General features: G+C 40.0%; 1 protein-coding gene across 7 annotated transcripts in view; it reads left to right on the top strand.

The window, feature by feature from the left end:
- The window catches only part of RAPGEF2 (Rap guanine nucleotide exchange factor 2), a 301,620-nt gene extending 276,194 nt beyond the window's left edge, over positions 1-25,426 (top strand). For 5 of the 7 annotated variants that reach the window (XM_061584372.1, XM_061584373.1, XM_061584375.1 and 2 more), the window contains 5 exons: positions 6,477-6,629; positions 12,191-12,416; positions 18,929-19,488; positions 21,615-21,920; positions 23,536-25,426. In XM_061584372.1, coding sequence (XP_061440356.1) covers positions 6,477-6,629; positions 12,191-12,416; positions 18,929-19,488; positions 21,615-21,920; positions 23,536-23,561 — 1,271 coding nt within the window. In that variant the 3' untranslated portion in view covers positions 23,562-25,426. The remainder of the gene's footprint in view (positions 1-6,476; positions 6,630-12,190; positions 12,417-18,928; positions 19,489-21,614; positions 21,921-23,535) is intronic. The other 2 variants (XM_061584377.1, XM_061584376.1) reach the window with 2 other exon arrangements.
- The last annotated feature ends 1,654 nt before the right edge of the window (positions 25,427-27,080 follow it).

Genomic DNA, 27,080 nt, shown 5'->3' with positions numbered 1-27,080 from the left:
AGTTATTTTGTGATTTCTGAATTTAGTTCTGAATTATTTTTTTCAGGACTTATTAGATATGGATAGATTTTTAATTAAAAAACGTAAGTTGGACGATGACAATGAATCAGGTGTGGCTGTCACTAGTTCAGTTAGTAACGCACATAGTACCATCAGTGTTAGTTCTAAAACCGTTGTGCGCCAGTATAATGAAGACTATTTGTCCTTTGGATTCATTTCATCGGAAGAAGTGCCACGTCCTAAGTGTGTTGTTTGCGGTGAGAAACTGGCAAACCAAGCTATGGTTCCAAGTAAGCTGAAAAGACACCTTCACACAAAGCACTCACATTTATGTGAGAAACCAATTGATTATTTTAAAAGGGTTATAGCTGATCAAACACGTCAGGCTAAACAGTTTACCAAAATCACAACTATTTCTGACAAAGCTCAAGCAGCAAGCTCTGCCATTGCCGAAATCATGGCAAAAAAGATGAAATCTCATACAATTGCTGAGTCAGTAATTTTACCAGCATGCTGTAAAATTGTAAATACTATGTTTGGCGAAACATATGAAAAAGAGATCTTGAAAATCCCTGTGTCAGATAACACTGTTAGTCGGCGTATACAGGACATGTCTCAAGACATTGAGTCACACGTGATAGCTAACATTAATGAAGCCGATTTCTTTGCTATCCAGTTGGACGAGTCAACTGACATCACTGGAAAAGCTCAACTCCTAGCATTCGGCAGGTTTGTTTTTAAGGGAGACATCATTGAACAATTGTTATTTTGCAAATCACTTCCAGAAACAAGGGGCCAAGACATTTTTGGTGTTGTCAACATCTATTTCAATTCTCACGATTTGTCATGGAAATCATGCATCAGCATCTGCACAGATGGTGCTCCCTCTATGTCGGGAAGCCTAAGAGGATTCATCGCACTGGCCAAACAAAAGAACCCTGGCATTGTTTTTACACACTGTTTTCTGCACAGAGAGGCCCTCATTTCAAAATCAGTACTATCTGAATTCCAAAAGTACTGGCTGAGACTATCAAAATGGTTAACTACATCAGGAGTAGGCCATTAAAATCGAGGTTGTTTTCAGCACTGTGTTCTGCCATGGAAGCTGCTCACACACAACTTCTACTGCACACGGAAGTGAGATGGCTATCTCGAGGGCAGCTGCTTTCAAGGTTGGATGAACTGAGAGAAGAGCTTCTAATTTTTTTTACGTCAGAAGAGTCTGAGCTGGCTGACCTGCTTAGTGATAAGACCTGGTACAATAAAGTGGTATTCCTAGCTGACATTTTCCAAGCTTTGAACACTCTTAACAAGAGTATGCAGGGAAAGAATGAAAATATTCTTACTTGTACTGACAAAGTTATCTCCTTTAAGGAAAAACTAACACTGTGGGGAGCCAGAATCAAAAAAGAGAACAAAGTTGAAATGTTTGAACTGACAAAAAGTTGCAGACTGGACAAAAATCTTGTCGATTTAATTCTACAAAGTTTGTCACTGCTGAGTAAAAACATTGAAAAGTATTTCCCGTCACTTGATGTATCTTCCTTGGACTGGGTGAGAGATCCATTTGTGTTAAGTGCGTGCGAGTCAGCAGAATTAACTGTTGCAGAAGAAGATGAGCTGACGGAAATCAGAAATAATAGAGGACTGAAACTGAAACACTCATCAACAGATATGGCCTCATTCTGGTTGTCTCTCCGAGAGGAATACCCCATCATCACAAAGATGGCGATTAAAGCACTTCTTCCTTTCTCAACATCTTATCTGTGTGAGGCTGGTTTCTCTGCTGTGAACACAATGAAGAGCAAGAACAGGTCGCGGCTTCAAACACTGGAGGAGGACTTGAGGGTATGCTTGTCAACCATCCGCCCTCGGACAAGGGACATCATGAAAAATCACCAAGCACAGATTTCCCACTGATTTATTTTTTTAAAAAATAACATGATTAAAATTTTAGTTATTGAACTTTGAACACAATCTTAAAAAACTGATGGTGTGCCTTGACAATTTTAGCGCCTTGTCAGTGTGCCATGAGATGAAAAAGGTTGAAAATCACTGTGCTAGAACAACAGATCATGGCTCAGCTAAAGGTCCCTCTAGTGGACGCTCCCATAGTGAATTTACTGAATCTGTCATTGAACCGGAAAGACTCAGATGCCTATTTTAAGGACCCTACGGAACTCAAGATGGATCAGGGCCTCAGAAGAATCCCTGAGGCTAGTGCATTATCAGTCAGGGCGGCAGCAGCTTCTTCGGTATTTGCACAGGTTTCCCTTCTCTGGTTGGAAGATTTGCTGGATGGCCCATAGCAGGACCCAGCCATAGTCCAAAAGTTTCTATTGCAAGTGGCCCGGGCTGTAACTTTCATAGCAGATGCATCCATGGATGCTATGCAATTCTCTGCAAGGTCTATGGCGGCTGTTTTTATACTAGAAAGACCCTCTGGTTGTGTCACTGGGAAGCTGACCCTACAGCTCGCTCTAATTTGGCCTTGGAACCCTACGTAGGGGGCAAGTTGTTTGAAGATGCCGCCCTGGCAGGAGCCCTGGAGTCCAAAGAAAAGAAGTCCATGCCTTCTACTAGAAAAAGAGAGGATAGAAGATCCTTTTGAAGGTCTTTTCACCCTTATCAAATGACCCAGTCCTTTCAAGGCTCCAGACAATTTAGAAGAGCAATGGATGGCCAGTCCAGTTGTCCCTTCTGGAATAGACAACGCAACCAGCTCAGGGGCCAATGACGCTTCTCTAACAAGTCTGGGTTTGGAGCCCAGTTGTGAGAAAATAAGCACCAGTTCTGACGCCAGCACCACTATGGTGGAAGGTCACCTCCAGCAGTTCTCTCATCGGTGGAGGGAGATACCATCAGATTGGTGGGTACTGCAGACCCTGCGGCACAGACTGCATCTGGAATTCCCATCCCTCCACCTCTGAGGTTCATTTCATCCCCCAAACCAACGTCTCCAGACAAAAGGGCAAGGAGTCAACAAGCAATTTCTCACTTGTTGCAAATTGTGGCAATAGACCCAGTCCCTCCAGGGAAGAGATTTTTGGGAAACTATTCACTTGTCTTTAGAGTCGCGAAGAATGATGGTTAGTACAGAGCAGTACTCGATCTGAACAGTCTGAACTAGTATGTCACTTACTGCAAATTTCACATGGACATCTTGATGGCCATCAAGGAGGCCCTGAGACGGGGACTTCCTAACCTCAGTTGATTTAAAGGAGGCTTATCTACACATACCTATATTCCTGCCACACAGATGCTACCTCAGGTTCTTGGTGGGGGATGACCACTTCCAGTACAGGGCTATGCCATTTAAACTGTTGTCTGCCCCAGGGTATTCACAAAGATTGTGGTTATTCTGGTGGCATACCTCAGGATGCAAGGAGTTCGCGTAACCTATCTAGATGACTTCCTAATTTGGTCCCCATCGCTACAGAAGTCTGGGGGAAATCTACATGTCACCCTAGCCCAGCCTTTCCCAACCGGTGTGCCTCCAGATGTTGTTGGACCACAACTCCCATCAGCCTCAGCCATTGGCAACACTGGCTGAGGCTGATGGGAGTTGTGGTCCAACAACATCTGGAGGCACACTGGTTGGGAAAGGCTGCCCTAGCCTGTCTGAAAGACCACGGCTTTCTGATCAACTACACCAAAAGTCAATTGTTTCCATCCCGTTGCATAGTTCATCTGGGAGCCACAATAGACTCAGAGCAGTGAATTATAGCATTGGCACAGGACAGGATAAACAAGATATGCTCAGCAATATTGTCCATTCTTGGTTCTCTGGCAGTGAATCTCATGCAGCTGGCAGCAGTTCTGGGGTTGATGGGCTCAACTTTCCAAACTGCTCCCTGGGCTGGTTACCACTCCCGAACCCTTCAGTGGGTGTTGCTTCTATTTCAGAGTGATATAGCAGCCAGACGACACTGGCAGTTGACATTATTGGCAGCAGTTCACCAGTCGGTCCTATGGTGGGTACATGAGCCCAATCTGCAAAAGGGTGTCCCATTCCAAGATCTGCCATAGACTCTAATCACTTCAGACACCAGCCTTATAGGCTGGGGAGCCATATGTAATGGTGTGATTGTTCAGGGGACTTGGTTAGTGCAGGAGTCCTTACTTCTCATCAGTCTGTTGGAACTCTGGGCAATCTGGCTGGCACTGAGGTACTTCACGGGATCAAGACAGTTGGGGGGCAGTGCTTGTCAGAACATACAACATGACTGCCAAAGCACATTGGAACTATCAGTGGCATGTGCTCGTTGCAGCTCCAACGAGAAGCCTCACATCTTTTCCAGTGGGTGGAGGCGCATCTGGACTCGCTCCAGGCAAAGTACCTGAGAGGGGAGGACAACAGATAAGCAGACTCGTTGAGTCAGCAGCAGGTCTAGCAAGGGGAATGAAAGCTTCATCCGATGACCTTTCCAGAGATTTTGGCTCACTTTGGGAGAGTCAAAGTGGATCTCTTCACCACCCATCTCAATTGTCAGGTGAAAAGGTTCTTCGCTAGATATGCAATTCTGATGGCGGAAGGGATAGATGTGCTAAAGTCCCCATTGCCTCCAGGTCAGTTATTTGCCTTTCTTTTGGTGCCAATCATTCCCAGGCTGATCCAAAACATTTGAAGCAAAAGGGTAACAATTCTACTTGTGGCCCCATTTTGGCCAAGGAAATCTTGGATTCCTGAAGTCCTTGAATTATCAGTCGATTCTCCTTGGGAGATTCCCCTCAGGCAAGACCTGCTATCACAAGGGCAACTACTCCATCCAGATCTGGGGTGGCTGGCTCTTCATGTTTGGAAGTTGAGAGGCAAAGTTTGCTAAGGAAGGGCATTCCATCTCCAGTAGTGGAGACCATGATAGCATCCCAACGTCCATCCACCATTTGTATATACGAGGGTACATGGAAGGCTTTCTCCATTTGGTCTCAGAAGAAGTTACTTCCTAGAAATGCAGGTATCAATGAAGTCCTGTCTTTCTTACAAGGTGGCCTATCCTTGGGGCTCAGACCTAACACATTGAGACATCAGGCCTCAGCTGTGTCAGGGATCATGTCTAGATCCCCAGAAACTCCACTAAGTTCCCATCTCTTCATTAAGCATTTTCTGTGTGGAGCAACACTGACTACGCCGCCTACGGAGCACCGCTATTTGACTGGGGACTTGCACATAGTGTTAACTGCACTCCAAAAATCTCCCTTTGAGCCATTCAGTAAAGTCTCCGTCTATTGTCTTTAAAATATTGTTCCTTGTGGCCATTACCTCGACCCAAAGAGTGTCCAAATTGAATACTCTGCCTGTAGATAAACGTTTGCGTCTTTCATAAAGATTGAATAGTCCTCTGCACTGTCCCTTCATTTCATCCTAAAGTGTTGTCTATCTTTCGCTGTCATCAGGAGCTTGTGCTACCTTCTTTCTGTCCTTCCCCAGTTCATCCCACAGAGAAGGCTTGGCACTCACTGGACATGCAAAGGGCATTAAAAGTATATATTTCAAAGACAAAACATTTCTGCCAAACAGATAGCCTGTTTGTGTCCTTTCACCCAGCTTCGTTAGAGAACAAGGTTTCCACCTCAATGTTAGCCAATTAAAGTTACAATTAGTTAGTTACAATTAAAGCTTGTATCACTTTGGCATATACCTCCGTGAGGTTTGTTTGCCCAACTAAGATAGCAGCCCATTCTACCAGGGCGGCAGCCACATCAGTGGCATTTTCCCACAATGCTTCTCTTCAGGAGATTTGCAGGTCAGCTACGTGGGCTAGTCCTAAGACTTTTGTCAAGCATTACAAGATAAATTCTTACACCTCCATGGAGGCTGCCTTTGGGAGGAGAATGCTATAGCATCTTACGTGGGTCAGCTCTGGTATGTCCCACCGAGATCATCTTTCCATGCACAGGAGAAGAGACATTTGGTCTTACCATGAAACAGTCTTATCTGGGCATGTCAAAGATGATCTCAGGGCCACTCCCTAGGAGGTGCTGGGCTGCCATCATTGTTTCAATTTTTTCCCCTTTAGCAGAGAGTGTGCGAGTGGTGCTTTTTTTGCTTTAGATCTCTGTTGTTACTGTGATGTCATTTATTCGTCTAGTTGGCTTGTCATTAAGGAACTGTAGCAGTTAGCCACAGCAAGCAGGAAGTACCTGCAAAATTGAACAGCACTCTTTCTGCCTTCAACTGCTAGGTGGAGCTAGCTACCCACCTGAGATCATCTTTCCATGCACAGAGAAGACCGTTTCACGGTAAGACCAAATGTCTCATCTCTGTGAAGCATATTCTGTCAACATAATATTACCAGGTGGTTGTGACAATAAATGAGGATGCATAATACACACTGCCCTGAGATCCACAGAGGAAGAGTGGGTAAACTCCAATAGCATTGGTGGTATCAGTGGTCCATAGAATGGCCTCAGTTGAATATACAAGGGAAACTGTATGTGTTTATCTGAGATGAGTTACTTTTTCTTTCTTGAAGGCATAAACTCTCCACAAGCTTTAAAGAAAATTCTTTCACTCTCTGAAGAGGGAAGTTTAGACCGTCATAAGAAACAAGCTGAGGACACAATTTCAAATGCATCTTCACAGCTGTCGTCTCCTCCCACCTCACCTCAGAGCTCTCCAAGAAAAAGTATGCAAGTCTCTTAAAACACTTATTTCTCACAAGTTCTCTGGTTATTTTTGGTGGTAACTATGTTTAGTTGCTTGAGCCTAGTTTAGATGTCAAATGTTTGGTGTTGATCACAAGCTGAATATGAGTGCAATGTGGCTGCAAAAAAGACAAATGTATTTTAGGCTGCATTAACAGATATATAGTTACTAAATCGTGTGAAGTACTAGTTCCCCTCTATTTGGCACTGGTTAGGCCTCATCTTGAGTACTGCGTCCAATTCTGGACACTATACTTTTAGAAGGATGCAGACAAACGGGACAGGTCCAAAGGAGGGCAACAAGGATGATCAGAGGACTGGAAACAAAGCCCTATGAGGAGAAACTGAAAGAACTGAGCAGGTTTAGCCTCAAGAAGAGAAGACTGAAGGAAGATATGATAGCACTCTTCAAGTATGTGAAAAGTTGTCACTCAGAGGAGGGCCATGATCATTTCTTGATCATCCTAGAGGGCAGGTCACAGAATAATGGGCTAAGTTACAGGAAGCTGGATTTTGTCTGAACATCAGGGAAATCTTTGTAACTGTTAGAGTGGTATGCCAATGGAACCAATTGCCTAGGGCGATGGTGGCCTCTCCAACACTGGAGGCATTAAAGAGGCAGCTGGACAGCCACCCATTGGGTATGCTTTACGTTGGATTCCTGTACTGATGAGGAAGTTGGACTCAATGGCCTTATAGGCCTCTTCCAACTATTCTATGATTCTATACATAGTCCATGGTTTAGCATGAAAATACATTCCCTAAAAGCACAAATTTGTCACATTCTAAATAGGTAGGCAAGTCCATTTCCCGTCTGAAATCCCAGAGAGCTGCTGCCAGTCTGTGTAGATAACACTGAGCTAGTTGGACCAGACATCTGACTCTATAAACAGCTTCCTATGTTCATGCCTCCTCAGATGGAGCTTGGGAAGGAGGTAAAGTAGAATGTCAAGCTAACCATCCCCATGTCTAATGCCAAGAGCCATCATGTTACACAAACTACAGATAGAGCTTATGGTAAAAAAAATAGTATTCTTATCATATCCTTTATACCAGTTTTGTTACTATAAATGGGTGTTGTCATGTCATTGTAGGGTTATGTTATGTGGCATGTAAGGCACTACATTTTGGTCTGTGTGAGAATGCCCAGACCATATGGGAAAATCTATGTAGTAGCTTCCTTTCCTTTCATTCCCTTCCCCAACCCACCCCCACTCCTCCCCACCCCCACTCCACCATTGTCTGAATTTCAGGGTTAAGGTGATGCTGAAGCAGGAAGGAGCCACAGCATAGGCTTCTCCCATATTATGTTTGTGTCACTGGAAGAAGCCATGCTGTTGCAACTGTGGTGGTGGTAGTGTTAAACTTGTTAGAATATATTATGAAAATAAAGTGACTTACAGAAATAGAAAGTATTATACAGCCATGAGAGTGGCTGTATACTGTAGCCAGCTTGGATTTTTCGCATTCCGCAATATTAAATTGAAAATACCCCCCATGCCATTCTGATGCTTCCCATAAGCTCATTTCAAAACAAAACCTTACCAAACTTATAGTCCTGAACTCAGAAACGCTTGCTTAACAACCCTCTGCACAGCAATGTCTTGTTTCTGTTCTTTGGGCTGATTGCAGGTGTTGCCACCACTCACCATATGTTCTGAGGCACATGTTAACAAATTCTTCCAAGCTACATAGCAAGTGGATTGGTCTGTGAAAGACCAACCCAAATTGTGTTTGCAGTTTTATAAATTTGTAGGGCAGTTCAATATCTCAGAGAGGAGGTCAGGTCTCCTTCTCCCCTGGTGCATTCACTATAGCGGCCCAATTTCCCTGCTTTTTAAAGTTTGATAGAAATATCTGTGGGCTTGTAGGTACATTCTTAAACCACAAGGTTTTTTGCCTATTATTTAGGCAAAATACTAAGTTAAAAATACTAAGTTAAATACTAAGAAATGAAAGAACAAAACAAGAATAAAATATATAATACTGAATCCAGGTGTATATGATACTGAATTTATTATCTATATAATACTGAAAATAACACAATCCCACAAAAATTAACACAATCGACAATAGCAGAATAATCAACAATCCAAAAACAAATCAGAAATCAGTAACTAACCCTTTGGGAGGGCTGCAGCTCAGTGGTAGGAACATCTGATTTGAATGCAAAAGATGCCAGGTTCAGTTCCCAGCATCTCCAGGTACAGCTGGGAGGGACTCCTGGTTGAAAGCAGGAGAACCTCTGCCAGTCAGTATAAACAATACTAAGCTAGATAGATCAATGGTATCACTTCCTACGTTCCTAACTAATGACAGCCTATCACACACCTGGAAAATGCCTGGGAGTAGAGGAAAATTTAATCTGGTGCCCCAAACATGATAATGTTAGCACCAGATGGGCTCAAGAGGACAGTGTTCCATAAATACGAGGCCACAAGTGTTGGCCTCCTGTATATGGAATGCTATCCCCAGGGAATGCTCTCTGTTTCATATATAATAGGAGAAGAGGCCCTTGGAGATTGACACGGATTGTTTCCAAATCTGTTTGCTGAAAGAATTAAAAAGTTTTTAAATAGTAGCCAACATTTTTACTCAGATACCTGGATCTATTGTTGTTGTTGTTGTTGTTATTATTATTATTAAATATCCTGCCCTTCCTCCCAGAAGGAGCCCAAGGCGGCAAACAAAAACACTAAAAACACTCTAAAACATCTTAAAAACAAACTTTAAAATGTACACCTTTAAAAACATATTAAAACAAAACATATTTTAAAACATTTTTAAAAGGTTTTAAAACATCTTAAAAAGCAATTCCATTACAGGCTGGGGTAAGGTCTCTACTTAAAAGGCTTGTTGTTAGAGGAAGGTCTTCAATAGGCGCTGGAAACATAACAGATATGGTGCCTGTCTAATATTTAAGAGTAGGGAATTCCAAAGGGTAGGTGCCGCAATATTAAAGGTCTGCTTCCTATGTTGTGTGGAACAGACCTCCTGATAAGATGGTATCTGCAGGAGGCCCTCACTTGCAGAGTGCAGTGATTGACTGGGTATATAAGAGGTAAGACATTATTACATTCTTTAGACAATGTTATATTCTTTACCCTGGGCTTGGGGAACCTTTTTGGCTCCATGGGCCAGATTCTTATCAGTATTGGCCTTGAAGGCCAAATTTGACAGCTGTCAAAATCCTTTTCATGGGGTTTCCAAGGATGAGCAGCCAGCTGTTTGATGCTGGGAGACCTGCAGTGGGTTCAAGATCATTTTGCTGTTTACAAAGGGGTTTAAGACAGCATCCATGTTCTCATCTGAGCCTCTGGACCCTCAAATGGGAGGGGGGCTCTGTGAAAGCACTTTGCAAAAGTGCTATTTGAAGTAGCACCCCCCCCCTTGGTTGAGCAATGTTTAAAGGAGGGGAGAGGCTACTTCAAAGAGCACTTTGGCTTTAAAATAATACCTGTGTTCCCATCTGAGCCTCCGGAGGCTCAGATGGGAGTGCAAGGACTGTCTTAAAGCTCCAAAATGCAGTTTTAAATGTTCAGCTTTAAACATCGCTTGAGCTCACACAGGAGTGCAGAGACTATATTAAATTGCTTTGCAAAGCACTGTTTGAAGCATCCCACGCAGACAGTGGCAGAGGTGTGGGGAGAGGAGAAAGAAGTCTGCATTGTACAGGCTTCTTTGTTCTCTTGCCCATTTGCACATGTACACCCACAGGCTTAAAGGAGAAGCAAACAGCGCTTTTGCAAAGGGCTTTAATCCCCAGATGATGAGCAGGGATTAAATCCTGCTGTGTTGGCTGCATGATCCTGTTCCTTCCTGGGAACAGGGCACATAGCCAATGCAGGATTAAACCCTGCCCTCCTGCCCATCAGCTGGCATCACCACTGATTAGTTGCTTGTGTACAGCTTTTTTCTGATTCTGTAGTAAGTGAAACAGTTCATGGATTGCACTTTTGTGTGCCACTATTCTTATTCTAGTTCAGTACCTTGATCCAAATACAAAATTTCCCTTGTATGTAGAAAGAGAGTGTTTCATGCAGAAATTTTTCTTTAAAATAATTAAAGTGATCTTAACAATGACTAAGGGCCAAACTACTTGTCATGCACACATGTGTGTAATGGTACACTGGCAGATAAACAGCAGGGGAAGATGCACTTTATACCTTTCTGTATTCCCGTGGTTTTTGTGCTTGAAATCCAGCCCGATAGCTTCACTGGCAGCAACGTGGAGTTTCAAACACATATGAAGATTCCTTTCCTCCCATCACTGCTCATCTCCCAGTTACAACCTTTTAAAGCAGCATTTATTGTTTTGCTTAGCTTTTTCTTTTAAGGGGATATTGCAGGGTAGATGTGCCAGTTTGCATGTAACGAACATGCAGTTTGGCTCAGAAAATGAATGCATTCCTGAAAGCTGCCTTGAGTACAGTGGATGAGAGAAACTATGAATGTGGAATGTGGTGGGTGTATAGAAAGCTGTATATAAAGACATAATATAACAAATAACATTTTAGAACAAGCAGAACAGAAATTTCTGTACAGTAGGGCCCCGCTTTTCGGTGGCCCACTAATACAGCAGCTAAAATTAGAGTAAGGCCCCACTCATATGGCGTTTTTTCTGCTTTTACAGCATTATTCGGGCGTCGGGCACCATTTTATTGAAGGAGTTCCGCTTTTCGGCGGGTTTTGCTTTTAAGCAGAGGTCTGGAACGTAATCTGCCGTATGAGTGGGGCCCTACTGTATTTACTGATAAAAATATTTATGTAACAGTGTTCATTAAAAAAATCAGCAATCTAGGCCTATGACACTAAAGACTTGATTTCTTGCTGCTGTCAAATGAGTCTCACCAACTTATCACCTACACTAAAAGCTGTTGGGTAACATGCCAAAGAAATTTGAAAGGAATAGAAATCTTAATGTAAAGTGTTTTGTATTTGAAATGATGGTGTTTCATCCACAAGTGAGACTGCATTTCCTGTATGCATCAGTCCTAGTTGCAGAATCAAGGACGTTCCGTCTCATTCATACATGCGGTAGCACCACCCCATTTCCTCCATGCTACCAAATTAGATTCTTAAATGTCTGCAGTCACATGAAAGTCTCATAAGTAGATAAGGTTTGTACGTGACAGTGCAGTAATTATTATAATTGGATTACTGTGGGCCCGGTCCAGAGATAGGGTTTATTCAGATTTTCTTTTCTCTACTCAAACTACATTGCAGTGAGTGGCAAAATGGGTGGCATTGTGTTGAGTCCATTTGAAGAATGTGAGTTGGGTGTTGAAACTGCAAGTATAACGACAAGTAATAAAAGCTCTGCACTTCAAAATATCATCTGTTGATGTTGGTCTCTGTCTTTCCAAATTCCCCATCTTAGAAATAAGATATTATGAATACCCCATTGTACATTATTTGTTCTCTGAATAAAAAAAATACAATAAAAAGTAACTTAGATACTGGAGGTACATAATTTGAATATGTATAAAAAGTGCTAGCAGGTTTATTATGGTATTGATTAAAATTACTCTTCCCTGTACAGGTTATACTCTGGCTCCCAGTGGCACTGTGGATAACTTTTCAGACTCTGGTCATAGTGAAATTTCCTCCAGATCTAGCATTGTCAGCAATTCTTCTTTTGATTCCATGCCAGTGCCACTACATGATGACAGAAGACAGAGGCACTCTGTTAGCATTGTGGAGACTAATCTTGGAGTGGGCAGGATTGACCGAAGAGCCATGATTGAACCAGATCAGTACAGCCTAGGGTAGGAATTTCATGTATTAAAAGTCTACTCCAGAGCTATATGGTATCACTGAAGTAACTCTGCCTTAGGATGAAAAGCAAAACAATGTAACTATATGTCCCATAATGGCAGTAATATATATCCACATGAATTCAAGATTGATCTATCCTTTTGGTATTCAGATTACATATTATTGTTGTTGTTGTTGTTTACATTTTTTATGAAGCTCCTGTGTTGCTTCTTCCAATTTGTCTTTGTCTTCAAGCTCTGTTTCTAATTCTTTATTCTTTGCTTTAATATCCCTTAACAGGTGTTTAAATTCTGTCCATGCTGTTTCTGTTTTTGCTATTAGTGGTGATTCCAATTTCTATCTCACCTGTAGATTTTTCTATAGCATTTGTTTTTTCCCACCACAGTTTCCAGTTGTTTTGTATATTTGCATCTCTGTTCTAATCTTTTATCTAAATTATCTGTTATACTTCAGAATGTTTTACCTTGATCAGCTATCAATCTTTTACCTTTTTCTACCTTTTTCTACTTTTCAAAAGTCATTCTTTCCTCAAATGATTTTAATTATTTTAATAAGGTCTGCTGAATGTTATCCCAAGGCAGTAAGGTTTGTTCATTACTTTTCTCCGCTTTAGTTTCCTTCCTTTTTGGTTGCTTTCTTGGCCCCAAGTTTTCCAAATATATTGTTATTTAATTTAAAATGTAGAGGTCTTCCAGAAGGAGTGGAGAGAGGAAACCTAGTAGTCTTCTAAGAAAAACACTTCACTTAGATACATTTGGACAGACTTTATTCAGTTGGGATAGAAGCAGGTTTTAGAACAGAATCTAAAAATAGAATGGGCCTGAGTACTTTAAAAAGAGCATTGTACACGAGAGAGATCTTGGTTAAAGTTATTAGTTTAAGAGTAAAATAAGCTATAACTTACAGGTACTAGGCAGGAGAGAAATGTATTATAAATGGAAACTAGATTGAAATCCTAGCTGATGCACACTCATATAATTTAAGCAAAAGGTGGAATTCAATTTTCTTGCACTACTGCCATATATATATATATATATATATAAACATAATTGTGATTAACAAAACAGAAGTTTTTATTGTAGTAACAAAACGTTTCAGCTTCCGCCTTCATCAGCTGCTAACATCCCTATATATATATATATAGGGGATACCATTTAGATTATTTATCTTATTGAAGAGCAAATGGATCATAGTTAAAACATAAGAAGAAGCTAATCCAATGAAAGAACAGATAGAAGGAATATTTATTACTGATACTGGAAAATAAGAACACTCTCCAATCACTAACACAGACTTATCAAATAAAAATCAACATAAAAGAACTAATAAAGACAATGTTGAATCTTCAGGTGGGACTAGATAAACACTGAATCCAGAAGAACAAACAAAAGAACAAATTAACATGAAGTAAGGGAGAAGGGGGGGAAGAGAGAGGATATAATGCAAATTATATTAAACTGGGAATCTAGAAAATTTTAGGGCTGGGGACTACATTTGTATAATTATCAATCTAAAGAAATCAATGTCTGGGAAAGCGTCATATGATCACAAAATGAATACAGTAAAAATTATTACACCATGTTAAAGGATTGAATTTACCATTCAAAAAAATGAAAGAGTACAAGACAAAGTTGAAAAATGTTGAGAAATCCAAAGAAAACCCTTACACCAACTTAAAATCAGGACTAGTATTTGTAGCATCATATACACAGGAAAAAAGGGGAATGGCAATAATAGTAAAAAAAATAGCTTGTTCATGAATCAAGTGGTCATAACAGATAAAGAGGGCAGATATATCCTGGTCAAAGGTACAATACCGGGAAAAGAAATTACACTAGTTTGTATTTATGGGCCACATAGTTTTCAAGGTAAATTTTATAAATTCTTAGCTAAACAAATTAACAATCACCCCACTAGGGATATAGTTCTGGCAGGAAACTTCAGTGGCATAATAAATTCAAAACTGGGAATAGATTAGTTAAGATACTTAATAAAAGAGAAAGGAAATCTACATTTTTTTCATCTGTGTATAATTCATATTCAAGATTTATTTTCTTTTTAGTATCCCCAACATTACTGAGCAAAATAAAACCTGTTAAAATTGAATCTGCCACCTTTGCAGATTATGCCCTTATATGCTTGATATGGGCAAACAAAGATCTTACAAGAAGCCCACACTGGAGACTTAATATATATTTTTAAATAATAAAAAAACTAGTCACATCTGTTAGGATGCAATCCTATAGACATTAACACTGGGCTGAGTTAGGATATGGCAGATCTCCAGCTGAGCCTGTTGGGTCCTGGCTCAGCAGAATTACAGTCCAACTCAATGGAGGCTGGCAGAAGTGGACTCAGTGGAAGGGGCTGCCACTTCCTGCCTGTGTTCAAGAGCCACTGGGAGGGGAGGATGCTCCAGCAGAGCTCTGCATGAGGAAAAGAAAGTAATGTTTCCTCCTGGCATCCCTTTTTCCAGAGTATCTGCTGCTAGGACTTGGGGCCGCAAGACCAAGCCATACAGCCTCAGGATGCGGCCTAAGTCCCCCTCCTCTTGGTTCTGCCCCCAACACCTCCCACAGATGCCCCTTTCTCGGGCCTTCTGCTGGCTCTACTTGTGCCGGTCTCAGCTGAGCCGGCTAGGTCCAGATGTGCTTGGGTGATGGCAGAGTTCCCTGGCTGCTCTGTGGCTGCACTGGGGGGAGAATGACTTCTGCTAGTGCAGCCCGGCTGCACCGGTGCCCTCCCTCTCTCCTCAGCCACATCCTGTATCCCCGCAGCCTGGTGTATATGCCAGTTGGATTGTGTCCTAGGCCAGTAATTTTGGACATATAGAATCATAGAGTTGGAAGAGCCCTATAAAGCCATCGGGTCCAACCCCCTGCTCAATGCAAAGCTTATGTAAGAGGAATCTTTATTTTAAAAAAACAGAGAAATTAAAAATAGAATAAATTATCAAGAATAAAAATTTATAGATAAAAAAATTAGAATAGGAAGATAAGTAAACAAGATCCTTACATGAAAGAATTATGGGAATTAGACAACCACTAGATCTACAAAAAAGTTCATAGATTAGAAACCTCAACAACTTACTTAACACAAAAGAAGTTTGAGTTTCTCAACAAGCCCTCCAAACTATTAGCTATATTATTATCTGAAGAAAAAGAAAATGTTATACCGCTGATAAGATATGATAAAAAAGAAGCAAAAAATGTGAAAGTTTAAGAACTATTATGAGAAACTATATAGTTCCGATAATTGAGAGAAATGAAACATCAATGAATTTTAAGTAACTAAAAATTTCCTAAAGTATCTGATGAAGGTATTAAAAGTAGGATCAAATTAGAATAATCTGTAGGAAGTGAGAAATATAATTAAAAAAATAAAAATAAAAACTCCTCATGACCAGATGGGTGTAAAATCATACGCTGAAATTTCATTAGCAGTGAGAAGCACAAGACCCCCCACTATTCCAGTACTTTCAGGTAAGAGAAGCATTATTAGCTTTAACTAGAAAATATGAAGAAGTAAGGGAAGATACTAGATCTGAAATCTTGTTATATCTGAAAATAATTTGTTGTTGTTGTTATGTGCCTTCAAGTCATTACGACTTATGGCGACCCTATGAATCAGTGACCTCCAATAGCATCTGTAGTGAAGCATCCTGTTCAGATCTTGTAAATTCAGGTCTGTGCCTTCCTTTCTGGAATCAATCCATCTCTTATTTGGCCTTCCTCTTTTTCTACTCCCTTCTGTTTTCCCAGCATTATTGTCTTTTCTAGTGAATCATGTCTTCTCATGATGTGTTCACAGTATGATAACCTCAGTTTCATCATTTTAGCTTCTAGTGATAGTTCTGGTTTAATTTGTTCTAACACCAAGTATTTGTCTGTTTTGGTATCCGCAAAGCCCTTCTCCAACACCACATTTCAAATGAGTTGATTTTTCTCTTATCCACTTTTTTCACTGTCCAGCTTTCACATCCATACATAGAGATCGGGAATACCATGGTCTGAATGATCCTGACTTTAGTGTTCAGTGATACATCTTTGCATTTGAGGACCTTTTCTAGTTCTCTCATCGCTGCCCTCCCCAGTCCTAGCCTTCTTCTGATTTCTTGACTATTGTCTCCATCTTGGTTAATTGTTCAATGTCCTCGTTGTCAACTTTAAAGTTACATAAATCTTCTGTTGTCATTTACTTTAGTCTTCTTGATGTTCAGCTGTAGTTGTGCTTTTGTGCTTTCCTCTTTAACTTTATCAGCATTCGTTTCATATCATTACTGGTTTCTGCTAAGGGTATGGTATCAACTGGATATCTGAAAACAGGGCCTTATACGTCAGTTTTGTTCTCTTATTTTGGAACTTGATAGTAAACAAGTGATATTTTTGTGCAATTGGCTTAGGGATCTGTTCCAGGAATTAAGTACTGAGGGATAAAACTGGATGTGGGTTAAGATTCTACCAAGAAGTAACAACTGTAGAATTAATTTTTTTTTTTTTTTTTACAAAAACTTACACCAGTGATTTTTGGCTCCCTATACACCCAATAGGATATATTAATCAGTACAAAGTAACAGTTGGAAATGTAATAGGACTCAATCACATTTTATGCATTTATTTTGGAGATGCCCAATTATACAGTTAAACTTGATTACAATCTGAAATTTTATTGCAGAAATGACTGGATACCAATTACCAAATAATCTTAAAACATTATTACTAAATTATTTAAGAGCTATGGAGGAGCTGGAACACTAAATCTATTGTTTCCTAAAAAATAAATGTTGCCAAAGCATGGAGAGAAAAAAGGAACAGCCCCTCTTAAACAGAATGGCTTGAAAGAATCTTGTAATAATGATAAAGTTAGCATATTATAGAAGACAAAATAATTCAGGAAAATATATATCCATACCAATTATTTTATTGTGTAAATTTTACAATTAACAATGATAATAAGTTGTGCAACTGAATTACAGAGTGTTTAATATATACCACCTTTCATTTCAAAAAGAAATGCCAAGGTGGTTCACAAACGCCAACAGCAAAATAACAAGAATTAAACCAATTATGAATGCATCTACCTGTAATTAAAATACACAGTAAAACAACTATACTAAAACATCCATAATTAAAATATATAATAAACAAGCCTATCAAACAGCATAACAGTTAAAACGAGTGAAACAACAATCAAAGCAGGAAATCATGGAAATCCTTGTCTAACTTGTGTGTTTTCACAAGCCAGCAGAATGCCAGTACTGATGAGGCCTCCCATATTTCAGCAGGAAGAGCATTCCACAACACTGGTGCCCCCAGCGTAAAAGCCCACCTCCGTATTACCACAAGCTGATAATCATCAGTCCATGGCAAAAAATAGTTATAATTATTTTTATTGTATATATGAGAAGTATACAATGTAACATAATAGTATAAGATATTTTTCTTCTTTTACATGACAAATATGCTCCATTTTTGCTTATCTTTCTAACCCTTACCATATTGCTTAATTTCACTATATTGTGATAGTTTATTTCCCATTATTATTTCAATTTCATTTATTGCACTTCTCCAAATAGTTCTCTTATTTGTTCAAGAACAAAAAAAGTGACTCAGGTCTGTGTTTGTTACTTTGCATCTCCAACATGTATTGCTGGCTGTAAATACTACTAAGTACTATTAAGTGTAAATACTATTAAGGCTTGCAGGTGTTATGTACCAACAAAAAATGATCTTGTAGAAACTTTCCTTTAAATTTATACTTTGTTGAGGGATATCTTGCCATATCCAATTCCAGATGGTGTTTGGTATCTGATGCCCTCAATCTCGCAATTATTTTGATAAATATTAATAAATGTATCTGCATCTCCATGACAGATTTTATTCTAAGCTTTCCTTCCTACTACACAAGCAGCTAGCACACTGCCTGCCCCCAAACTAGTCAAACAGTCCTACAATATAAGTTTATGAAGATTTGAAAGGAACCCAATATTTATCTTCATTTTCTATTTTTTTCATCTATTTCTTTTTTAGAAGCTGCCTAGCTCCTTATTAAATCCCATATGCTCACCTGTACAAAAGCATGTTTCACACTGCACACATTTTTTGGCACTGCACAAAATATGTCTAGCTGCACATTAGACTAAACTCTGCTCTGTGAGATAACAGAGCATTGGTGGGGAAGATGTGTGCTCCTAATACTCTTAACAGATCCACAGGACGGTTGCATCAAATGTATATTTAGCGGCTATTGAAGTATGTGTATTTGAGCTCAGATACCTTTAGAGTTAACTGGTTGGTACTTGAAATTGAACAAAATGCATTGTGTAAATGCTGCATGTGTAGAAAAATGTTACAGCTTTTGTATGCATTGTGGGGGTAACTATGAAATTCACTTTCCACGTAGTAAATTACTGAAAACTCCAAGGTTCCTTGGTCATTCAAGTTGCCAGTGGCTACATCATTGTATTTTGCCTGTTAATTCTGTCATTCCTGTGTCCTTTTAGCTACTACCCACCATTGTCAGAGAACAGAGGCTTGTATGCTGGGGCAACCATGCTTTCTTCTCCCAGTACTGAGGAGCTATCACAGGATCAGGGAGATCGAGCATCGCTTGATGCAGCTGATAGCGGCCGTGGCAGTTGGACTTCTTGCTCAAGTGGTTCCCATGACAACATACAGACAATACAGCACCAGCGAAGTTGGGAGACTCTTCCTTTTGGACATGCTCATTTCGATAGTTCAGGCGATGGGGCAGGACTGTGGGCCTCAGGCAGCCACATGGACCCGATGATGTTCTCCGATCATGGCACAAAGTATGGCAGGCAGAGTCAAGGTAGGGAGGGCCTTGATCAAGCACAGTCCAGAGCAAGCTGGGCATCCTCCACAGGCTACTGGGGAGAGGACTCTGAAGGTGATACAGGTACCATAAAACGGAGGGGTGGGAAGGATGTGTCAATTGAAGCTGAAACGAGTAGCATAACATCTATAACAGCAGAGGATTCAAAGCCAGTTCCCATGCCAGCTCATATAGCTGTGTCAACAAGTAATGCAAAGGGTCTCATTGGTAAGTTTACCTTTGTCTACCACAAAGTATCCTACATATTTGCTATAAATATGAATTTATTTTTCAGTTATTTTTCTTTATTTTTTTGTAAGCAAAACTTATAGCCAGCTCATAGTCTTCTCTCATGTTTTGCTTTTTCAGTCAAACGTTTTGTGGTGAAGTGATGCTTCCTACTGGAGATATTCCATTGTTATTTTTTTGTTAAATAGTTCCTTGAGCTTGCCTTAGCACTGCCCACATTTGAATCATTTAAATACACTCTGATTTTCTTTTCCAGCTGGTTAATATGTTTAGGCCATTGTCTTCAAATATGGAGTCTTGGTTGTTGTTTTTCTCTCCATGCCAACAATAGCACTATATTATTCAGAAGTGCTGTGCCATATACCTCTATCAGGAATAATTGCAACATGTTGTTCAGCAAAATTTTATTCTACATATTAATGACTAATACAGATTTAAATTTGTCTATAATATTAAAAAATAAAGATGGTGTCAGAGAGCAGGGGTTGAAAGGACTGGAATAAATCATGCTATAGGAAGTGAGGTTAGTTCAAATGATTTAGGATAAAAATGGTTGACGGCACGTTTTTTCTGCAAGTTTACATCTGTCACAGATTCTGGTGAATAGATGGCCAGTTAAAGAGTGATAAGTGGAACCCCACAAGCTTTAACAGATATCTGGGAAAGCTGAGATGTTCCTCCTGACATTAGATAGACCAATTGGGGATCACTAGGATACATTCTTCATGGGTAATCCCATGACTGCACCCTATTTTTTCTCCCTTAAGTGTTGGAGTGCTCAGTTATACCCACAAACCAAAATAACGTAATAGTCAACAGTAACAGTTACTTCATTTTTATATATACACACATACATATACAGAGGGGTGGGGGGAGAAAGACTTCTCTCCATCCTCCCTGCTGGCACGCAAGAGGCATTGTCTTAGTTCAAGTGCATATTCCAACCACACAAAACCATTTAAGAATGGGTCGTGGGGCAGAACCGGTGAGGTGTGCTGCCCAGGAAAAATCCCAAGGGTTGGGTAGAGAACCACTCAGTCCCTAGGCCTGAGGTTTCATATCCGTGGGTTACATGATCACATAATGATCTTTCTGCGTTCACTCTTAAGTATTTTTGCCATTCTCCCCTGCTCCAGTCATCATAATGGGGAGTTTTGCTCACCCCAAACATTTTATTTCTCAGATTTTTTAACTTTTATTCCTTCTCACTTATTACAGCTAATTCATGTGTTTATTCTTTATATTGTTTTGTGAACCATCTTGGATGACTTATTATTGGAAAGACAGTATAGATATTTTAAAATGTGTAAATAAACATGCATAAGGAAGGAATTCAAAATTCAGTACTTGAACACTATATGTGCTTTTTTTGGTGATTTTTTTTTTGCTTATTTTGATTTAACTGCTGAGAGAATTAGGCAAAGCATGCATCTTGTCAGAATATCATTTTAAGCGAGAACTATATGCAATACAACTGTGGTTTCATTGTGATCTGTTCTGCAAAATACTTCAATATGTAAAGTGGATTAGTGCTGTTGCTCTTTTTTGCTAGAAGGTGAAAGCTCAGTTATATATTGTCTGTGCCTGATAGTGTCTTTTTATCAACAACTGTGTTCTTTAAAAATCTAAGCTTGAGATTCTTTTGCAAGATGTCGTCTTGCCCTGCATGCATAATTTAAGTATTATCACAAGCTGGTTTTTATAATTGGCTCAGGTTTTATATGTCTTTTGTTGTATTTCACTTTTCCCCCTGTACCTTTGCTGGTATCTGTTTTTAATTTATGTATAGTGTAGAAACATAGTATGGATGTGCCTGTACAATCAGTCCAGAAATAAGCACTTTAGATCCCACTGATTTGAATGGGAAAATTTTAAGCATATCTCAACTCCCAATTTGACTCAATGAAATGTAATTGCATTTATCTTTGGGCTGGCTCACGTTCATACTAGGTTTTGTTTTTAATGCCAGATTGTTCCACTCCCTTGGAAGCACACCAAAGCTACCAGGATTATGACTTAATAGAGCCCATTACATGGATCCGTAGTGCTTGTAACAAATGTATGTAAATGATTACCACTGCTGATTATGCATTATTTTACTGCAGCTCGAAAAGAGGGCCGCTATCGTGAACCACCACCAACACCACCTGGTTATGTAGGAATACCCATTGCTGACTTTGCTGAAGGAGTTTCCCACCCAACCCGAAAACCTCCAGATTACAACATAGCACTTCAGAGGTCTCGGATGGTGGCACGGTCAAGCGAAGCCCCTGGAACTTCAGCTTCACAGCAACAATCACAGGGTCATTCATCTAGCAGGCCTGTTAACAAACTTCAGTGGCACAAACCAAATGAGTCAGACCCACATCTTGCTCACTATCAGTCTCAAGGGTTTTCCACAGAGGAAGATGGTAAACATCTTATCACATTTTGAAAATAATGTTAAGGATTCATTTCCATAAGTCCTTTTGCATCTAAATGAGGTTGTGCAGATCCAAGAAGAGTGTGAGCTTCTATCAAACACTTGAACTCAGAATTTAGCTTCTGGTTTTACTGCCTAATAATTTCTTGCTGTTATGGCAGAAGTGCTGCCAGCTCATCCCATAGTGTGGTTTTTGTTTTAATGTGGTGTGATAACTTTATTCTGAGCAGGAAGAACTTCCATGGGCAGAATTCTCAAGTCATTTCCTTTTTGGTGTAAAATCCAAGAGAGATCTTCAGATGCTTTGCTTTGTAGGCCAAGATGCTATAAACTTTGTATTTCCTCTGCAGCACTTCAGTGCTCTCAGGGTTATGGCTCAATAGAGTCAAGTGCAGGGCTACTCAATATTTGTAACAAATGGGTGTAAATTAGAACCTTACAGAGTAATCCAACTGCTGGGAAGCCCGTGGAGGCGGGGCTGGTGGAAAGCTCCCCGGGATCCTCCTCCTGCTTGGGAGCTGTGCACATGAACAGGCCAGGAAGCACCGGATGTGGCAAACAGGCCTTCCGGGGAGTAAGCAATCCCTGTAGAGATGGAGAATGAATAAAAATAATTTACTGTGCCAGCCTTTTTGCTGGCAGAATTTGCAGGGGGATCCGGACCCTGGGGAGGGATCTGGATGTGAGCAGGATCTTGTGTAAGTCCCCCCTCTGCAGCTCCATCCCCGCTACTCCTCTAGAACACCACAATTTGGGGGCTTCCACCAGGCTGGCTGTCACTGGCAGACCCCCGGCAGCGCCAGCAGACTCCTGGTGGAGCCTGGCAGAGCCTGGTACAGACAGGACCCTCCCAGCGCAGCCAGTGCTCTGCACCATCCAACTCACCCTAGCCAAGCGGAGGGGTGAGTTGGGTTGCGTTCTCACTGAATTGAACACTGATTAACAGAAGAAGAAAAATTAACGATCTGATTTGATAAAATTAAAGTGCAGATGGCAGAGCAGCCAAACTGTATTTTAATCTAAAGGGGAAATGGGAGAAAGGTATTGAAAAACAGATCAGGTTCAGTATTTAATGGGGAGAAATGTGAACACAGTGAGCTGATTCACATGCAACCATAAATCATGGTTTAGCACTGTTTGCACAAGCTAGAAGAAGCCTCAGCAATTACTCTGGCTACCCTCTTCTGCTAGACAGCAAGGAGAAGGACTTTGCAAATACTTTCTTTCAGTGTCTGTACTATGTAGCTTATTACCTATAAATTAGAGATTGGATTTTAAAACAAATTCTGGCCAGTTTCTAAACAACCAACTTTAAACCATGGGTTATAAAGCTGGCTTGCTTACTAACCAGTTTGTTTTTAAATTCCAGTATCTGATTCCTACATAACAAGGCAAAATTCTTTGGAACCAAAAATAAATGTTAACAAAGGCCTTCCCATCACTGTGCAGGAGACGGAATGGAGAGTGCATGCTCTTGTAGTGCTAAACCATGGGTTTAGTTTTACATGTGAACCATTCCAGAAGCCACTGTATTTATATATTTTATACATTTTACTTTTAAATATCTTGAAATTTATTTACTTCTTGTCCTGTTGCGTTTGCAGAAGATGAACAAGTCTCTGCCGTCTAAGAACTGGGGCTTTTTGGATCCTGAGTGAGCCAGCTTAAAGGAGAGCACAAGATGACATCCCTAGTATAGGAGCCTTGGAACTCTAAAGGATGGTGGACCTGTTTGCCTCCTTCCCTGCCTTAAAGCAGCATGGGGCTTCTTCTCCCCCTTTCTCTTCCACTCTTCTTTCCCTTGCATGTGAAATACTGTGAAGAAATTGCCCTGGCACTTTTCAAACTGTGTTGCTTGAAATGCACAGTGCAGCATTCTGTCAGCTACCACTGTTGCTATCTGCCACATCACACAGTATCATTCCAAATTCCAACATCTGCGCATCACAATGAATAACTCTGACTGCACTCCCCCGATGCCTGGAAGCATTTTTAAAAAACCTTCCTCAGATTTTAATCACCTTGTTGGGATAATGAAATCTAGTTGACAAGCTACATTTGGCCTTTAACCTCCTAAGAGAAACATGTTGAATTCTTTCAAGTACACAGTGCTTGTTTGCTTGTTTACAATGCCTTTGTTGCTACTCTAAATGTTGTGTTCTGGGGGGAGGGGAGTTACACCTGCCTAATTTCAGTATTATTTTGTACTTTTTCAGAAGGGTTTTTTTTTTAAACCTATGTGCAAAGTAAAGGTGGTCTATAGGAAGGATTCAGCCTTTCATTTGACTTTCAAGCTTCATTTTTAGTGTTCCACTCAAAGCACAGATGATCAATTTTGGAATTGCTGGTTTTGTTGATTTGTATCTAATAATGCAGGACAGTTTAGTCCTGTATTAGTATAGATGCAGATATGTTTTGCATCCCTTTCCTGTGCCTTGAGGAATATGGAATGGTGGGTGAAAACATTTGTCACATTTAGATGACAAATGGCAATCTCATCTTTTACTTAAAATATTTTCCCTTTTTTTACCCTTGTACAATAGTAACAGTTGTTGTCACACAGAAATTATCAGGATAATACTACAGTTAAGGCAGTTCAAGACACTGCAGCTAATGCCAACCCTGATCTAATAGCCTCCTTTTTATTGACTTGGCATTAGGAAATAGTAAACCCTTTAAATAAAGAGGAACAATCAGTATAGACCAACTAGCCTTTGCAGTGCAAAAATATTCACAACTGTGGATGGCTTTTATGGAACACTGCATGTGTAGAGAAGGCAATCGGTAGCAATCATGTGCTCACAGCTGCTATTAACCCTTGAGTGACTGAAATGAAATGACACCCCTTTCTGTTTTTGTGTTGGTTTTGCACAGACTCCGGGAAAGTGAAGGCTGCCAATCCGAGTAGTACTCAAATATGAGGAACTGCTGGTCTTGGATTTTTACATTGAACTCAGCTGATCATATTGATCAGTAGATAAAAGTAAATAACTTCAACCTTTAAAGATCAAATTGCAGTGTTTTTTCACTGTATTGAACAATGTCAGTGCTTTATTTAATTCTTTCTCTTGTATCCATGGCTTTTTGACTTATTTGCTTATATATCATATTGTCAAATATACATTTGTAATTTTACATGTAATATGCATTTGCCAGTTTCATTATATAGGGTATGGACCTCATGTGCATATAGCAAGAAAGAACAAACCTAGCTGTATCACAAGTTGCACAAATGTTATATAGGCATTAAGTAATTGTAGACCATAGGACTGCTAATCTCAGTTCACTCTGTGATGTCAAGTGCAGAATGTACAACTAACTGGTGATTTCCTCATACTTTTGATACTACTTGTACCTGTATGTCTTTTAGAAAGACATTGGTGGAGTCTGTATCCCTTTTGTATTTTTAATACAATAATTGTACATATTGGTTATATATTTTTGTTGAAAATGGTAGAAATGTACTATGTTTATGCTTTTATCCAGTTTGTATGAAGCTGGAATATAAATAAATATAATGTTAATGATCTCTGTATTGTTTTGTGCTGTCATAAGTTTGTTTAAGCTCTGATATTCATATATATATGTTTGTGTGAGAGAGAGACAACCACATGTGTAGCTATGCTTCTTAGTCTCAGTGCCTCTGTTAGAGGCTGTCCTGATCTAGTGTAGTAACACCAGTAAATTATACAGCTGCAAAAGTGGCTGTATACTATAGCCAGCATGGATTTTTCACTCTGCCATATTAAATTAAAAATACCCCCATGCCATTCTGCTGTTTCCCATAAGCTCATAGCAAAACAAAATCTTACAAAACTTATCGTCCTCAACCAGAAACGATTGCTTAACAACCCTCCTACGTTTTCATGGTAATATACACAACACTCAGAGAGAATCCAGACTTTAAAGTCTAAAACACAAGTAAAAAAATCCAGACCCTTGTTGGACTTTTTTCTGTCAGTGGTCTCACAATTTTTTGAAATTAATTAAAAATCAACCATGTTCACAGAGTACATATTAATCCTGTTACTGACTTTGCCCCTTAATCTGACCTTCCTCTTCTGCAGTTTAAAAGTTTAAAAATGCATGGCCAGTGGCTAAGAAAATTAACATTGGAGTCTATAATAGGACTGGCAAGCTCAGTAAGAGCTAACTGTCAGTGTTCTAAAAGCTAGACTAACAGCTGTTTGACTTGGCTAATCGGGGCCACACCCATGCCAGACATTTGTTCCACTTTAAACCCCCAAAGAATCTTGGGAAGTGTAGTTTGTGAAGGATACTGAGAGTTGTTAGGAGACTCCTATTCCCCTGAAAGAGCTCGAGTGGTCAGAGTTGTTTAACAGTCAGCCCCTCTTCCCAGAGAATGCTGGTGATTGTAGCTCTGTAAGGGGAATAGGGCGTCTCTTAGCAACTCTCAGCACCCTTCACAAACTACACTTCCCAGGATTCTTTGAGGGAAGCAATGACTGTTTGAACTGGAACAAATGTCTGATGTGGATGAGGCCAGGGACAGCTTTGGTTTAAATTTGGGTGGGAGACTACATGTGTCTGCTGTAAAATAAAAAGGTAGAGGAAACCCTGAAAAATAATGATACTGTTAACAATGTTTTCCTTTTGGAAAGGAAAGGGGCTTTTCCTCTGCCCAGTGCCCACCTACCCAATCTCCCTCCCCCAGGTAATCCTCACTCAGAGGCACATTTTACCAAATATTCCAAGCTACACAGGAAGTGGATTGGACTGTGAAAGACCAACCCAAATTATGTTTGTATTTTACAAATTTGTAGGGCAGCACAATATTTCAGAGAGGAGATCAGGTCTCCTGCTCACCTGGTGCATTCACTTGCCCAATTTCCCTGCTTTTTAAAGTTTGATATATCCAGAGCTTGGAAGTCATTTGTTAGGAAAAACAAATTACTTGTACTTTATTACTTTTTTGAGGAACAAGTGGGTACCTTCTTTACATTTTGATTGTAATAGAATGAAGAGTAATTTCATTACTTTTGAGCTGTAATTGTAATGTATCCAGCATTACTTTTGGATGATACTTCAGGGAGAGAAGCAGGGGAAACATTCTGCTCCTCTGATTTGTGGATACAAATCACATGCTTCTGTGTAGTGTCGCTCTTCCCTTGTGCTCTGTGGGTATTTA

Source organism: Rhineura floridana, chromosome 9 (assembly GCF_030035675.1).
Source record: "Rhineura floridana isolate rRhiFlo1 chromosome 9, rRhiFlo1.hap2, whole genome shotgun sequence".
Classification (NCBI taxonomy): Eukaryota; Metazoa; Chordata; class Lepidosauria; order Squamata; family Rhineuridae; genus Rhineura; species Rhineura floridana.
Note: the sequence above shows the minus strand (reverse complement) of the source record. Positions and strands in the feature narration are given on the sequence as shown.